We start from the raw sequence: 17,931 nt of genomic DNA, 5'->3' as shown, positions 1-17,931 counted from the left end.
ACAGAGCCATCGGTGGAAAAGGGACAGAGGCACTACAGGCGCTCCGGAGGCGTTAGCCGAGGCAGGTCTGACTTGCAGCCTAGCAGTTGATGCAGGGCTGGGGACACGGCCGGTCCTCCAGTCCCGAAGTTCTGCAGGCGCAGAACCACTAGTGAGACATGAGGACACAGACACTTGAGGACACTGGGAGATTTGGGGACAAAGGGGCACACTGACACTATGTATCACAGTGTCCCTATGTATCACAGTGTCTCAGTGCCCCATGTCTCCCAGTGTCCCCATGTCTCTGTGTCCCCATGTCACTAGGGGATACTGAGAGACATGGGGACACTGAAACACTAGGGACATTGGGAGATATGGGCACACAGACACTAGGGACACTGGGACACATGGGAACACTGAGACACTAGGGACACTGAGAGACATGTGGACACTGAGACACCAGGGACACTGGCTGAGAGACATGGGGACACTGAGACACTTGGGGGCATTGTGTCCCTAGTGTCTCAGTGTCCCCATATCTCTGTGTTCCCATGTGTGTCTGTGTCCCCAAGTGTCTGTGTCCCCATGTCTTCCAGTGTCCCTAGTGCTTCAGTGTTCCCAGGTCTCCCAGTGTCCCAATGTCTCATTGTCCCTATGTCTCATTGTCCCTATGTGTGTGAGTCCCCAAGTGTCAAAGCGTCCCCAGATGTCTCCCTGTGTCCCCATGTCTCCCTGTGTCCCCCATGTCTCACAGTATCCCCTAGTGTCTTTGTGTCCCCATGTCTCACTGTTTACCCCATCACTCAATTCCCTGAGCTGTAGGCTGTCTCTGCAGGCTGGGAGCTCCTGCCTGGACTCTCTGTGCTGAGTTACTGCTCCGCCGCAGATCAGTGAGTAGAGAGATGCAGATATATGCTGTAACTTCCTATCCTTGCCTCTCTCCCTGCAGAGAATTCTCTTTTTATACTGAAAAAAATACCAGCATTTGTATTGCCGGTATTACTGCAATATCAGCACCGGCCAGGCAGCCTCAAATAAATACCGGCCAAGTGGCAACCCTAAGAGTACTGTGTAAAAAATTTAATTAAATTAAAAAAAGTAAAAATCTATTTAAATCAAAGAGCCTATTCCATGGGCATGGGCCTGGAGCTGCAACTCCATCAGCCCCTATGTTAATCCACCCTGGCAGTTAGGTATGGCTCTAAGGAAAACCTAAAGTACATATCAAAGCATAATAAACTTAAAACCTGAAGGTAAACCTAAAGTACATATCAAAGCATAATAAACCATAGGCCAGTTACATGACATAGAACAGAAAAGTATCCCTTTTATGAGTAAAGTGCATGTATCATTTAAATAACAATTCATACAGTAGAAATAAACAAACTTTCCATTTATATATTACCTGGCATAGCCCTAGGCCTCCCAGAGTAATCTCTCCCTTACATACCTGTCTCTTGCTCTCCTATGGGATAGTGCTTTGCTCTCTCCTCCAGCTCTGCTTCACTCCTACTTGATATTTCCTATCCTAATGTTTCTAATACCCCACCTCCTATAGACTGTAAGCTCATTTGAGCAGGGTCCTCTTCAACCTATTATTCCTGTAAGTTTTCTTGTAATTGTCTTATTTATTGTTACATCCCCCCCTCTCAAAATATTGTAAAGCGCTATGGAATCTGTTGGCGCTATATAAATGGCAATGATAATAATAATAATAGCACAACATCATGTTTAACACATTGTATACATTGTCACTATCACAGTGTGTTTCTGTGCTTTATCAGCTGGTCACTAATCTGCAAGTGGTTGGAATATTTGCAAGAAGGTGTTATTGGTGGCCAGCCTGTAAAAATAGCTAGCTGCTGTAGTTAATTGCAATAGCTTAGAGCATATATTTTTTGACAAGGTTAGAATTGAATCCTTAGTGGGTTTTGTTGAGTTTCGACAATGCCACAACAAGATTCTGAAAAACAAACAAACTTACAAGCTATGGTACTAGAGATGTTGTTTAATCAGCATTTCCACACTAACTAGCTCTTAAAACACAAATGAGAGTTTGGTTACTGATTCAGCATCATGAGGCTAAAAGGACAGCAAACAAACAGTCGCTACCACATCACTTTTTCACAAAATTGCAAAGAATTATGATGAGATGTTTTTTCACCTTATGCACAGGTCAAATAAATTTGGAGATATTAAAAAATAGTTTCCTTTTAGATTTATTTCTTCGAATGGAAAGTTAAAGTTGCTCTGTCACCTAAATTAAACTTTATCTAATTACTTTCTATAAAGCTCCCTTTGTCTGAATCTCTTTTTATTTATTTCCTGAGCATTATAGTTTTCATTAAAACATAACAACTACTTTTCTTCACGTATAGCAGTCAGATTGACAAAACTTGACAATGGGCAGAGCTTAAAGCCTGGATCGGTTTCAGTTGCCAATCAAATTTGCACACACTCAGTGTAGTATCTTTCAAAAGACTAACAAGGCATTTGCCTCTGGTGGCACTTTCCAGTGGAACGGAAAAAAAACGCCACCCCCAAAAGTTTGCACAGACACCGCTGTGACCAGGCCACCTGTGTTCCGGCTGTAATGGGAGTTTCAAAAGCTGGCCTGATGGCCAATTTAGGCCACCCTGAGGTGGGTGGCTGTGTGTAATGTAGGCGATCAGTGAGGAAGTGCTCTTTTTGTTCTGCTCTATTGCACGCCATGCAGTGATGGCAGGAGGTGGAATGCGGTGTCACTATGGCCCTTGCATTACTAAATGGCACTTGAGGGAGCAGAGCAAGAAGATGACAGTCACAGTAGCCACACTGGACTCAAGGGAAAGGATCCATGCCAGCTCTCCCAAAGGTAGATTTAAAGACTTCCAAACAATGGTTTGTATTGACTATATATATATATATATATATATATATATAATTTTATCTCATATCCCCTCTAAAGGTGACATTTTTCTAAAACAAACAGATTTAAATTTGTTATCCTTTCTTCATAACTACAATTTACCATTCTCCTTATTAATTTTGCAGCCAGCATCTGCACTTATTCTCTAGTGCCATAATATACTTCTTTAGGTGGTCTTACCTTTTAGTTACAAAGGAGCAAAATTATATTTTCATCCCGAGAATGAATTCCCCATTTTACACAGGTCATTAGATGAATGGCCTTATATTAAACATTGTTTAATATACTTTGGAAATTACGCACATTTGAGAACCTACCTTCATGTCCAGGCACTAAGCAGATAGTAGAGGTCGCTGATCCCAGTGCATTTTTCACAGTAACACTCACTGCAAGTTTCTTGTAGAGGTTAAACTGTTTACGGGGGATAAGAGCTGACGTTTTGTACTCTTTGGGAATTATATATTCTTTCACTTCAGGAGAAGCTTCACACTTTGATGTGGCCCTGTTACATAGAAGGAGAGCCTGTTATAATTATAATTGCAATGCTATTATTTGTTTGGGTTTTCCATTTTTGTAAAAAAAATTTTTGAGAACTTTTGCTCAACAAAGGCTTTGAGCTATTTTAATGATAAAGCTAGTCAAAAAGTCCATAGTCATGCCATGTTTTAGGGGAGCTACCCTTGTGCTATACCGTGACTTCTAACAATATTAAAGAGATCAGCCTCTATCAGCAGGATCACTGGATAAAGTGGACCACAGGATACAGAAGCTGACTATCCATTGGAGGTATCATGGATCTCTTTATGAGCATTTTCAGTCACATCTATGATTTTCCACTTGTGAGTCCAATATGTAATGTTTATGTATGGTTTTAGACTATGTTGTTTTAAGTGATTAAAGATTGAATATTTGTAACTACACATGTCTCACAACTAATGTGGATTACAAGTTAAAAAAGATGCATTAAAAACAAAAAAATGGTTGTCTATCTGATTAGGGACAGTTATACGGCAAGCATTGTCGGTACTGGTTTTGAGAGTAATTTACATTTAAAACTTTGTGATTGGCCAATGAAGGTTAGGTATAAAGAGAGAATGCCATGTAACCACCACTAAGTTCTAAGGAAAGCACTGAGTTTAATACCAACTATAACTGTTCCTACAACTCTGCTAATAGTACTGGACTACAGAGGACACTTTCCAAGGCTCATGGTACTTGTCTCTCCCCACCAACCCACCTAAGCTCCAAAAAGGCACATTATAAGAGCTGAAAAAAGGCGAACCCTGCAGGACATATGTCTGTGCACAGGTGCCTACTCTACCTAAATCTGGTTCTACCTTGCTTCAACAAAACATTCCATTTATGAACACATCACCTATTTCAACAGATCTTAATTTCAACTTCCTCTTCATAGATTGTTCAATGACATTGCTTAACACATCCAGCCACAGGGCCACATTTCACAATATGCTAAACCAAGTGTACATTAGTAATAGGGCAAAAGGGGTAGTTATTTAAAAAGCCACCCTGGAATTCAATTGCCACTACCGAAGGCTGACAATTTAGACAATGTTTACGCACATTGAAAACCTTTTTTGCAGTGATTTTGTTGTCTTTTTGAAAGGCAATGAATTTTGAAAGGCAACGATGATTTGGGTTTGCTGCCTTTTCTAGATATTTAAATCATAGTACAAACTGAATATGTCATATAGTCTTTACCATTACCAGAAAAGTGGGCCCGTCATACTAAAATGACTAACATTATCCACTAAATCGAATTAGAACCTGATAATATTTAGATTTTCAATGTTTTTTTGTTTCTTTTCAGCCGCTGCAAAAGATCATTTTTGTGTAAGTATGCAAGGGTTTCTGCAAATCTCACAAATAAACTGGTGTCAAAACATAATGGCTGCAAATTGCTTAAATCTTGTGAATTAAAACTGCCACTAGCTTCCACACACCTTCTGGTGAAAAAGTGGTTTTACCAAAAGATACTGGCAATACATTCACTAAATACTACGAATCACTCTATAATATGCAGAGAGACCCACATACTGTACAACCAGCCGTGGACTCTATCACTAAATATTTATGAGACATAAAATTGCCTAGCTTAACACAAACCCAGAAAGATATTCTTTAAGGTCCAATCACACCCAAGGAAGTAGCATACACCATAGCCACTTTACCGGCTTTCCTAACCTATATAACAAAATGTTTTCTCAGACCTTCGCACCAGTTTTAGCCCAAACATTCAATCATGCTTCCCTCTCTGCTACCTTACCACAGGAGCTACTGTTTGCGCATATAGTAACACTCCCAAAGCCAGGGAAACCCCCAATGACATGCCAAAACATCCGCTCCACATCATTACTGAACACAGACACCAAATTATATGCTAAGATCCAAGCGTTGAGACTTGATATGATTCTCCCATCACTGGTCCATGGAGACCAAGTGTGATTCACCTAGGGGAGGCAGGGGTCGGATAACACCCGCAAAGTTATTGACCTTATGCACAGCATCAAACAACTTAATAGCAGGGACCTTTTGTTCTTCACATATGCGTCAAAAGGCTTTTGACTGCCTCAGTTGGTCATTTCTAGATGCTGTACAAAATTCCAATTCTCAATACCCTTCATAAACGCTGTACATATGCTATATTATAGACCCAAACTCCCCAATCTGCTAAAAACCAACACTCCTACTGTTTCGAACCTGGGACTTAACTATGTGCAAATTAACTACATGCCGCCCCATATCCCTGGCAAGACCAATGAATACTATGGCCTACCTAATTCCACATTTCAACATAAGACATGGGAGGAACATGGACTCACCCATTTACATCACATCTACAAAGGGAACCCAACTACTATCTTTCGATGACATACGTACCCAATTTGATCTGCCTAACAGGGCACTATTTTCCTATCTACAGCTGAAATCTTACACGACAAAGATAGGGATGACACATTGGACCCAAGTGATCCAAGACGCTCTGTCATCATTTGAGCAAACGTGCTTGAAACTCAAACCCTTGAGAGAGATGATCTCCTCCGCTATCTATTCGTTATTAAATAAAGAACAGAAATCCCCACTGAGCCCTGTCATGGATTCATTGACAAGGGACCTGGGTTATAACTTAAGGAGAAAAAGATGGGACACGGCTTTGTCGATACATAAAGGCTTGTCATCCTGCATGAACCAACTAGATTATGGCTAGGAACAATGTAGACACTGTTGTGCATGTATTGTTACCCTGAAATTAACTAACTGCATCTACTATAAAATGTGCCTGGAACCTCCTATGTATGATATTGCTTCCTCATGTACATGCAATAAAAATTGTCAAATTGGAAAAAAACTAAACTGCCCTGAGCAGGGACGACTGACAGTGGCCTGGGCCCCTGGGAAAAAGTAGCATCTGGGCCCCCAGCAGACCAATATATATGCTGGTGAAGGTGTACTGTGTATTTGATTGTATGCACAATGGGTAGAGGCTGCAGGGGAGCAGGGGTTAGGGTCTGCATGGGAGAGCATAGGGTAGGGGCTGCAGGGGGTAAGGGCTGTAGGGGAGAGAAAGGGGTAGTGGCTGCAGAGATAGGAGTTGCAGGGGGTAGGGGCTGCAGGGGAGAATAGGGGGTAGGAGCTGCAGGGGGTAGGAGCTGCAAGAGAGAGCAGGGGTAGAAGCTGCAAGAGAGCAATGGGTAGGGGCTGCAGAGGGTGTCGTGGGTGCAGAGGGAGCAGGGGGGTTGGGGCTGCAGGGGGTAGAGACTGCAGGGGAGAGCAGGGGATAGGGGCTGCAGGGGAGAATAGGGGAATAGGAGCTGCAAGAGAGAGCAGGGTGTAGGAGCTGCAAGAGAGCAGGGGATAGGGGCTGCAGAGGGTGTAGTGGGTGCAGAGGGAGCATGGGGGTAGGGCTGCAGAGGGAACAGGGGGTAGGGGCTGCAGAGGGAGCAGGGGGTAGGGGCTGCAGAGGGAGCAGGGGGTATAGACTGCAGGGGTGAGCAGTGGATAGGGACCGCAGAGGGTGTAGTGGGTGCAGAGGGAGCAGGGGGTAGGGGTTGCAGAGGGAGCAGGGGGTAGAGACTGCAGGGGAGAGCAGGGGATAGGGGCTGCAGAGGGTGTAGTGGGTGCAGAGGGAGCAGGGGACAGGGGCTGCAGAGGGTGTAGTGGGTGCAGAGGGAGCAGGGGGTAGGGGATGCAGAGGGAGCAGGGGGTAGAGGCTGCAAGGGAGAGCATGGGGTCAGGGGCTGCAGGAGAGAATATAGGGTAGGGGCTGCAGGAGAGAGCAGGGGGTAGGGGCTGCAGGGGAGAGCAGGGGGTAGAGGCTGCAAGGGAGAGCATGGGGTCAGGGGCTGCAGGAGAGAATATAGGGTAGGGGCTGCAGGAGAGAGCAGGGGGTAGGGGCTGCAGGGGAGAGCAGGGGGTAGGGACTGCAGGGGATGTAGTGGGTGCAGAGGGAGCAGGGGCTAGAGGCTGCAGGGGAGAGCAGGGGGTAAGGCCTGCAACGGGTGTAGTAGGTGCAGAGGGAGACGGGAGAAGAGGCTGCAGGGGAGCAGGGGGTAGGAGCTGCAGGGGAGAGCAGGGGTAGGGGCTGAAGAGGGTGTAGTGGGTGCAGAGCGAGCAGGGGGTATGGTCTGCAGAGGGAGCAGGGGGTAGAGGCTGCAGGGGAAAATAGGGGATAAGGGCTACAGGGGAGAGCGGGGGTCGGGGCTGCAGAGGGAGCAGGGGGTAGGGGTTGCAGAGGGAGCAGGGGTAGAGGCTGAAGGGGAGAATAGGGGATATGGGCTGCAGGTTCTCCTGCTCTCTGGGGTATGAGCTGCAGGGGGTGGGGGCTTCAGGGGAGAGCAGGGGGTAGGTGCTGGAGAGGGTGTAAGGGCTGTAGAGGGTGCCTTGGGATGATAGGAGTTGTAGTTAGTGTAAATGTATAGGGTTTGGGGGTATAAGGACTGTGATGAGGGCAGTAGTGGGGGCTGCAGGGGGTAGAGGCTGCAGGGGACAATAGGGGGTAGGGGCTGTAGGGGAGAGCAGGGGGTAGGGGCTGCAGAGGGTGTAAGGGCTGTAAATGGTGGCTTGGGATGATAGGAGTTGTAGTTAGTGTAAATGTATAGGGGGTATAAGGGCAGTGATGGGGGAGATTATAAAATTAAAATTAAATCTTACCTCCCTCGTGGTCCAGAAATCCTATCCTGGAAAGTCCCTCACCACTCCAGGGCACAGGATCATGACATGCTACCTGATTAAGGAAGCTCCGCACTGTGACTGATGATGTCACTTCCTGAGAACAACCCAGGCACACTGAGGGGCAGCATAGGAGGGTATTTGGGAAGGCCCCTTAGCTGTCCTTCAGTGTGCCCTGCATGGGGGAAAATATTTTTAGCAGCAGGGGCCCACGGAGAACTGTGCGGGCCCCTTACTGCACGCAGGCTGGCTGGGGAGATAGTTTTACTCCCCAGCTCAGCCATTACTGCACTTCACCTCGGGCAGGCCCCCCAGAGTATCTGGCCCTCGGTACAGGACCGATTTGCCCGAGTACTCAGTCCGCCCCTAGCCCTGAGACCACCAAGGATAATAAATCGTCTCCATGCCTATATTGGTTGTGAAGAACTCTGGACTCCCTTGTACTCCACAGATGGAGATTTAGCCGCTATGGCCAACCCCCTAAAAACACTTGTGTTCTACATACTTCATGTAATTTTTTTCTTATTATTTTAAGTATACCAAAAGTAATTCTTTTCTATGAACTGATAGCATGAAGTTTGCAATCTTGAACAGAAGTAAGCATTTTATTTCATAACTTATTCATCTTTACTACTTACTTGATACTCGAGAGAGTGACATTAGTCTGAATGAGAGGGTCTTTCCCGAGCTCCCATGTACAATTCAATTTGTCATCAAAGAGATTCATCAGACAGGAGAGGTTGGTGGGAGGAGAAGGTGGGTCTAGAAAGTGAATAGAAAGATTTGAGACACAGTACAAGGACATATTTACACTGCGTGCTTCTCATCTAAATAACGTCATTTTCTGGAAGGTGATTTCTATACAATACTAAGAGTTTACAAAAAAAAATTCAATCAGATACAATATCTGAACACATTTTCCTTTAGAGGGACACTATAGGCACTCAGACCACTTAAGTTAATTGAAGTGATCTGGGTGCAATGTCCCTGTCACCGCAAGTTCTGCAATGTAAAACATTGCAGTTTTTGAGATATTGCAATGTTTACATTGCAGCACTGAGACAGCCTACCAGACAGCCACTAGAGGCTCTTCCGAGATTTCACCAGACTTTTGGTCACCTAACTGACACTGGATGTCCTCACACTCTGCATGAGGACATCCAGCATCAGTGAAAAAACTTACTGATGCGAGGCGCTCACCTTGCATTCGCATTAGACCCCCAATTGGTTGACATCAGAGGAGGTGGAACCACAACCCAGTGCTGAGGGACATTTTGCCCATTACTGGCCTGGGTGTGTGGCCACATGGAGAGGGGGGACCAGAGGGCTCTATGGTGTTAGGAATACTGATTTGTATTCCTTATGCTATAGATTCCCTTTAAGTCAAAGTGGAAATGTAACCATTAAATGTGGCTAATAATAAAGTCTTTATATATCTAGTAATATCGAGAATATCGAGAAGTACATTTTTAAATACATATTTTCCTGTACTAAAGAGCATATTCTGACATTTACTTGGTTCAAATATTTCCCCATGATCAAATTACAAGAATAGCACCCATCCCTACATATCATACGGCTCTTGATGGGTCCTTAACCTTAACCAGTGAATTAACATTAAATGGCAATGTGACAAAACTCCTATTTTTGCTCTCCTTTTGCTGTGCTCATTCCCCACCCGGGAAACTGGTATAAACTTTGTCTCTAACTTTGTCCCTCCCATTCGATATTAAAAAGTACCGAACATGACCCCCATGGCTCATTAAATACAAAGTGACCCCAATATGTAAGTGCTCTTTCTGTGTGGACGCTGTTCGTACAACCAAGAAAACGGCAGCCATCTTGTAGCACAAAAGCAGTCAGCAGAACTTGGTCGTCAAGTGTCTGGAACTCCGAGGTGGAACGCCTGCTTCAATTTGTGCGCACACCAGGAGAGCACTGTTCGGTACGTTTGTTCGCATAGACCTCGCGAACAAACGCTACCAATGAGCCAGGGGAACAGTATCCCTTTTTGTGCATTTTGGAGCTCCAGAATATGACCGTCTGCTACCTCAGAAACTGTGGAAATATTTTGGGCAGGAGCCTTGTGAGCGGTCAGTCAAAACTTCGATTCGGCTGTGTTCGTGGGATCTGAGCGCCATTTGGACAAGTTGGGCGTTCAGATCCAGGCTATGCGGGGATGTAAGAACTATGGGGGTTCCTCTATGAGAAATATGCAATTTTGTATGTTTGTATAATTTGTCATTTTTTGTCTAGTCATTGTGACATGGCATTTTGAGGACATTTTGTGGGTGTGTTGTTGGGAGTGTAGGGGCATGTTTTCTGTGTGCTTGAATTGTATAAAAGCTGACCATTGAGCCTGAATTAAACACATTAATTTACCCCTTCATGAAGTCTAGGCTCATGTTTGGGGAACCAGGAGCTATATTCACAACTACCATCACTACTGCGCTTAGGACTTAGGAGATTCTGCACGGATGTACTCAGCTAGAGTACTGGGATCCGTTGCTGGCATGAAAGCTTTTTTTCTTCTTTAAAGAGATACTATAGGGCTAGGAATAGAAAACTGTATTCCTAGCATTATACTACCCTGATGGCCACACCCTCCCTTGAGTCCCCCCCCCCCCCCCCCCTCCAGCACTGTAAGGGCTAATAAAGCCTTACTGTATTCACCTTATTCAAGTGCCAATGGATCAACTCTCAGCCTCCTCTGGCGCCACCTGAAAGGGGGGGGGGGGGCTAATGTACCTGTGCGGCAAGTGCTTCAAATGTAGTAGGCCCTCCCCATAGGAAAGCATTGCTGCAATGCTTTCCTATGGGGATTTCATTCATGCTGGATGTCCTTGCAGAGCGTGAGGACATCCAGCATCAGTTGGGTGACCAAAATTTGCCTAGCAATTATGATCACCTATTCAAGGCAAAAACAATGGGGTTTAGGTATATTATATGACCATACATTGCATAAGCCTGCCACAACGTCCTAATGTCTGCTCTTATGAGATTAACCCACTTACTTGGGAAAAAGTTCCATCTGGGGCTCTCTGCAGTAGAAGGCCTACATTTGTTTTTGTTTTTTTTAAAGTGAGTGCGCTGGATCTTATATATATGTCTGCAGGGGCCCGGGTCCTTGAAGTGCTCCTTTAACCAAGATTACTGCTGCAAAAGATGTGAGTGAATGCATGTGGATCCACTAGGACAGGCAGACTCTTTCTCATTTATTATGAAGCAGGTAAATGAAGAACAATACTGGTATGTTCTAAAATAGTAATCGCCAAGGAAATTACGTGGATGTTCCTGCTGACTGGTACCCAAAGCCTGCTCTTTAAAGGGACACTATAGCACCCAGACCACTTCAGCTCACTGAAGTGGTCTGGGAGCGATGTCTCATGTCCCTTAACCCTACAGTGGTAATTATTACAGTTTCGGAAAAACTGCAATAATTACCTCTCAGGATTAACTTCACCTCTAGTGGCTGTCTACCAGACAGCCACTAGAGGGACTTCCGGGTTGTTATTTGACCAAAAGTTGTCTAAATGATACTGGACATCCTCACGCCGTGCATGAGGACATCCAGCATCAATCAAATCCCCATTGGAATGCATTGAAACAATGCTTTCCTGTAGGGAACCCTAATGCGAGTGCGTGCGCATTAGGTCTACCCCGCCAGACATATACCCAGCCGGGCATCTGCGCTGGATTCAGGAAGGAGACTGAAGGTGTTTTAAGCCCTTCAGCTCCGTGGGAGGGGAGGGGGCCCGAGGGTGGGGGCACTGTATGAACCTTTAGTGCCAGGAGAACGGCTTTGTTTTCCTTGCACTATAGTATGCCTTTAAGTACATACCCTCCAATATTCTAATATATTATGTAACCTAATGTTAGTAACTAAAATGTGATCATAATACTCACAGCCAGCTTTAACATCTTTTCTGTCTATGAGTTGCATTCGCTTGCTGGCTCCAATAATATAGCAAGAAAGCTGTGCTGATGATTTGTTGAAGTTTTCAAGAGTTACTGTGGTTGTATTTTTGAAGGGATGCATGTACTGCGAGCTTGGGATGAAATCATTGTCTAGCTTCCATTTAAATTGGAACTCATCTTCCTCTAAACCACGACACAGTGTCCTGCTCACGGTGCAGGTTGCAGTGAGACGGGATCCAAAGATTAATGGAGAATTAACAGTAATAGAATCGCAAGATTGGCTACCTAGAAAACAAGTGATAAAATGTAAAAGAAATATAGTTTCAGCTATAGATATTGATACAATATGCAAGTTATTGAACAAAAATGAATTCATGTTTTCAGATTAGTATACTGAATCCAGATTATTATAATGGATACACCATACTAATATGGAAGAAAATAACTGCATACATATATTGCACAACCTGAAAAACAAAACATTCTAATGGGAGAAAAATAAGCATACAATAAGGCCAGTAAGAGCATAAAATGCCACCAAGTGATGTAATCCAAGAATTGAACTCCTAAATGGAAGAGAATTGAGCAATGAGACTGCAGGGTCATAATGCATACACTAAAACTGCTTCATTACGCTAAGATATTTAAGATGTTTTTGTGCCTGTAGTGTTCCTTTAATTAATCATCCTTAGAACGATGAAATGATGACAACTGTTCCACAAATAAAATGATTATGGCATCATGTAAATGGAACTCTATACAATGAGCCATTTCACCATGCACAGTTTTAACTTTTTAACTCAGTTTTAACTGACTAGACTGGCAACAAGCAGGGACAGTGAGGTTTTCCAATTATGGGTGTAAATAACAAAAGTGAGTACACCCTAAGTGGAAATGTCCAAATTTGGCCCAATTAGCCATTATCCATCCCCAGTGTCATGTGACTCGTTAGTTTTCCAAGGTCTCGGGTGTGAATGGGGAGCAGATGTACTAAATGGTGTTATCACTCTCACACTCTCTCATACCTGTCACTGGAAGTTTAACATGGCACCTCATGGCAAAGAACTCTCTGAGGATCTGCAAAAAAGAATTGTTACTCTACATAAAGATGCCTAGGCTATAAGAAGATTTCCAAGACTCTGAAACTAAGCTGCAGCACGATGGGCAAGACCATACAGCGGTTTCACAGGACAGGTTCCACTCAGAACAGGTCTCACCATAGCCAACCAAAGAAGCTGAGTGCACGTGTCTATTTCCCAAAGAGGTGTCTTTGGGAAATAGACGTATGAGTGTTGCCAGCATTGCTGCAGAGGTTGAACGGGTGGGGGTCAGCCTGTCAGTGCTCAGACCATATGCCACACACTGCATCAAATTGGTCTGCATGGCTGTCGTCCCAGAAGGAAGCCTCTTCTAAAGATGATGCACAAGAAAGCCCGCAAACAGTTTGCTAAAGACAAGCAGACTAAGGACATGGATTATTGGAACCATGTCCTGTGGTCCGATGAGACCAAGATAAACTTATTTGGTTCAGATGGTGTCAAGCGTGTGTGGCAGCAACCAGGTGAGGAGCACAAAGACAAGTGTATCTTGCCTACAGTCAAGCATGGTGGTGGGAGTGTCATGGTCTGGGCCTGCATGAGTGCTGCCAGCACTGGGGATCTACAGTCCATTGAAGGAACCAGGAATGCCAACATGTACTGTGACATACTAAAGCAGAGCATGATCCCCTCCCTTTGGAGACTGGGCCGCAGGACAGTATTCCAACATAACAACCCCAAACACACTTCCAAGACGACCACTGCCTTGCTAAAGGTAAAGGTGATGGACTGGCCAAGCATGTCTCTAGACCTAAACCCTATTGGGCATCTGTGGGGCATTCTCAAACGGAAGGTGGGGTAGCGCCAGGTCTCTAACATCTACCAGCTCCGTGATGTCGTCATGGAGGAGTGGAAGAGGACTCCAGTGGCAACCTGTGAAGCCCAGGTGAACTCGATGCTCCATGAGGGCAGTGCTGGAAAATAATGGTGGCCACACAAAATATTGACACTTTGGGCCCAATTTGGACATTTCCACTTAGGGGTGTACTCACTTTTGTTGCCAACAGTTTAGTCATTAGTGGCTGTGTGTTGAGTTAGTTTGAAGGGACAGCAAATTTACACTGATCTACAGGCTGTACATTTACTACTTTAGATTGTAGCAGAGTGTAATTTCTTCAGTGTTGTCACACGAAAAGATATAATAACATATTTTAAAAAATGTGAGGGGTGTACTCACTTTTGTGAGATGCTGTATATAATTTAAACAATTGAATTTTGTGTCAAAATGTCACTCCCCCTCTCTGTTATCATGCAGGCAATATTTAAATTCCAAAATAAATTGAGTTTTTAAAATTTCGGAGCGGTTGCACCTTTTTGTGGTGGGTGCAGCAGGCAGTTTCTCTTGCCTTCTGTATAGCGTTATCAAGGTCTTAAATCAGGTCCTACCTGTTAATTATTTTATATTTGCAAAACTCCCTTTCCACCTCTTTCAATATATACCGTATATACTCGAGTATAAGCCGAGTTTTTCAGCCCATTTTTTGGTCTGAAAAACCCCAACTCGGCTTATACTCGAGTCAAGGTCTGTATTATGGCAATTTGCATTGCCATAATACAGACCGGGGGAGAGGGGGGCTGGCAGAGCTGTACTTACCTGTTCTGCAGCTCCTGTCAGCTCTCTCCTCCTCCGCGCCGTCCGTTCAGCACCTCGGTCAGCTCCCAGTGTAAGTCTCGCGAGAGCCGCGGCTCTCGCGAGACTTACACTGGGAGCTGACAGAGGGAGCTGCACGGACGGCGCAGAGGAGGAGAGAGCTGACAGGAGCTGCAGAACAGGTAAGTACAGCTCTGCCAGCCCCCCTCTCCCCCCCACTGAACTGCCACTGGACCACCAGGGAAGGAGAGCCCCCCTCCCTGCCATGTATCAAGCAGGGAGGGGGGACGAAAAAAAAATAAAATAAGAAATAATAATAAAAAAAAAAAAATAATAATAATAAAAAAATAAATAAAAAAAAAAAGGGGGTATAAGGACCACTGTGGGAGGGGGGGGGGGGTATAAGGACCACTATGGGAGGGAGGGGGTGGGATAAGGACCACTATGGGAGGGAGGGGGGGATAAGGACCACTATACCACTATGGAAGGGAGGGGGGGATAAGGACCACTATCGGAGGGAGGGGGGTGGGATAAGGACCACTATGGGAGGGAGGGGGGGAGAAAAGGAACACTATGGGAGGGAGGGGGGGATAAGGACCACTATGGGAGGAAGGGAGGGGGGGGATAAGGACCACTATGGGAGGGAGGGGGATAAGGACCACTATGGGAGGGAGGGGGGGGGATAAGGACCACTAGGGGAGGGAGGGGGGGGGATAAGGACCACTAGGGGAGGGGAGCGGGGATAAGGACCACTAGGGAAGGGGAGGGGGAAGTAAGGACCACTAGGGAAGGGGAGGGGGAAGTAAGGACCACTAGGGGAGGGGAGGGGGAAGTAAGGACCACTAGGGGAGGGGTGAGTCAGGACCACTGGGGGAGGGGGGTGAAGGAACACGGGGGTGGGGAGGTAAGGACCACTGAGGGAGGAGGAGGGGAGGTCAGGACATATGGGGGGGGCAAATATCCTTGCACCGGCCCTGCACACACTGCATTCATACACACACTGCATTCATACACACACTGCACTCATACACACACTGCACTCATACACACACTGCACTCATACACACACACTGCACTCACACACACACACACACACTGCACTCACACACACACACACACGCTGCACTCACACACACACACACGCTGCACTCACACACACACACGCTGCACTCATACACACGCTGCACTCATACACACACACGCTGCACTCATACACACACTGCACTCATACACACACGCTGCACTCATACACACACGCTGCACTCATACGCACACACGCTGCTCTCATACGCACACACGCTGCACTCATACGCACACACTGCATTCATTATACACACACTGTAAATAAATATTCAATTAATATATTTTTTTTAGGATCTAATTTTATTTAGAAATTTACCAGTAGCTGCTGCATTTCCCACCCTAGTCTTATACTCGAGTCAATACGTTTTCCCAGTTTTTTGGGGAAAAATTAGGGGCCTCGGCTTATATTCGGGTCGGCTTATACTCGAGTATATACGGTAATCTCACTAAAACCAATTCTCTATTATTCCTCTTATATTTAAACACGAGCAATCACATTATTTCCTCCTGAATCCCCATATCCCTTGAACTCTATCTGTAACATCTTATTTAACTTACCTCCAGGTAGGAAGATGAGAAGCATCATCCCTACCAGCATGATGCACCAATTTTTCCTCATTTTTGCAGTATTCCTACCCCATCACCTACTAGAGATACAAATAACAGTTAGCCACATCATATCAAAAATATAGACATGTTAATAGTATAAAATATTAAATTACTCTAGCTTGTCAGCATTATATTGGTTTGTTCAAATTAAAAACTATATGTAAAAAGAAATGTATAGATGGATGGAGTACTTTCATGTTTTTGATTCCTTCACAGATTGTCTTTATAGTATGTATTATAGTTTTTTTCACCAGTAATAACGTGGGTTAAAGGTACACTCCAATCACCAAAATCACTGCACCTTAATGTAGGGGTTTAGGTGCAAAGACCCTGACCCTGCATTCTTACACATGTAAGCATTTCCATTTGTGAGAGGCATCACTAATAATGTCTCTAGTGGCTCCAATCAGACAACCACTACAGGCACTTCATCATGAAGACATTCAGTTATTGAAAGTGACCACATTTTCACAGAAAATCACTGAACAGTAGGAATGATTCTCTGACAGAAGCACTGGCTTCAATGCTTCTCTATTAGAAGCAACCACAGGGCTGACCATGGCGACCGCCACACATGCACCATAGGGCCCTTATGCTTCAGATAGAAACGCATTGGATTGGACTAGAAGTCATCTGTCATGATGATGTCAGAAGAAGAGGATCAACTGCCCTGCAAGACTGGAAAACCGTCAGATGTAAAGTGAGAATATTTTATGTGTTTTACTTTTAACTGGGGGCTAAAAATCATAGAACACACATTGTATTACATTCTCCATTGTGATCAGCGATTCGAACTCCACCTTGCCCCTCCGCACCCATTTCCACCCACATACAGATAATACACAGATATTACTGGAAGCATCACTGCCACATTAAGAACAAATTAACAACAAGACTAAAAATAGCAATAACTGCATGACCAATAGTTAGGATAATGGAATGGAACCAAAACCTCACCCATCAAGCATCACTTCCCAAAAAAACAACACACCCACCATCCACAACACAGGATCTCTTCATTATCTCATATCTTATTTTAAGAATAAAAAAATGCAACTAATCATAGAAAGGAGCTCTTGCAAAGATTCCAATGTAAAAACAAAAATAACAAAAAGCCTGCATTAAATAAAAAATAAGCAGACATTCTCTTATTTTAATTAATGAATGCAAATACAATTAGAAAGCACTTTGTTTTGAATACAAACCTTCAGGTCTGTATAAAAAAACAAAGCACCTAAAATGTACCTCTTGCTTCAGAAATTTGCATAACTATTGCATAATGAATTGGATGACCACACACCAAGCAAAGTCATCACGTACCATACATTCCTTTCTCTATGAGACCAATACATCTACACTCAACCCATTTACACGTACACACAAAAAAGAAAATCCGTACTATGTCTTGGTACATGCTACAACAACACTTTTCCTTTGCTGCTTACGTAGAAAGTGATTGTGGACAATATGCTTGTCCCTACGTATTTAAGATTTCTATAGTAAATTCATGGACTATATGTCTCTACTGTTGTCTTTACCCATAATTTTGCTACATT

General features: G+C 44.5%; 1 protein-coding gene across 3 annotated transcripts in view; it reads right to left on the bottom strand.

The window, feature by feature from the left end:
* The window catches only part of CSF3R (colony stimulating factor 3 receptor), a 61,494-nt gene that overhangs the window by 27,624 nt on the left and 15,939 nt on the right, over positions 1-17,931 (bottom strand). For 2 of the 3 annotated variants that reach the window (XM_063454582.1, XM_063454600.1), the window contains exons 2-5: positions 16,325-16,413; positions 11,984-12,280; positions 8,716-8,839; positions 3,208-3,392 (exon numbers count right to left, since the gene is read on the bottom strand). In XM_063454582.1, the coding sequence (XP_063310652.1) occupies positions 3,208-3,392; positions 8,716-8,839; positions 11,984-12,280; positions 16,325-16,385 (667 nt within the window). In that variant the 5' untranslated portion in view covers positions 16,386-16,413. The remainder of the gene's footprint in view (positions 1-3,207; positions 3,393-8,715; positions 8,840-11,983; positions 12,281-16,324; positions 16,414-17,931) is intronic. The other variant, XM_063454592.1, reaches the window with a different exon arrangement.

The sequence above is a fragment of the Pelobates fuscus genome, chromosome 1, assembly GCF_036172605.1.
Source record: "Pelobates fuscus isolate aPelFus1 chromosome 1, aPelFus1.pri, whole genome shotgun sequence".
In the NCBI taxonomy this organism is placed as follows: domain Eukaryota; kingdom Metazoa; phylum Chordata; class Amphibia; order Anura; family Pelobatidae; genus Pelobates; species Pelobates fuscus.
The sequence above is the reverse complement of the archived record's forward strand: the minus strand, read 5'-3'. Positions and strand labels throughout refer to the sequence as shown.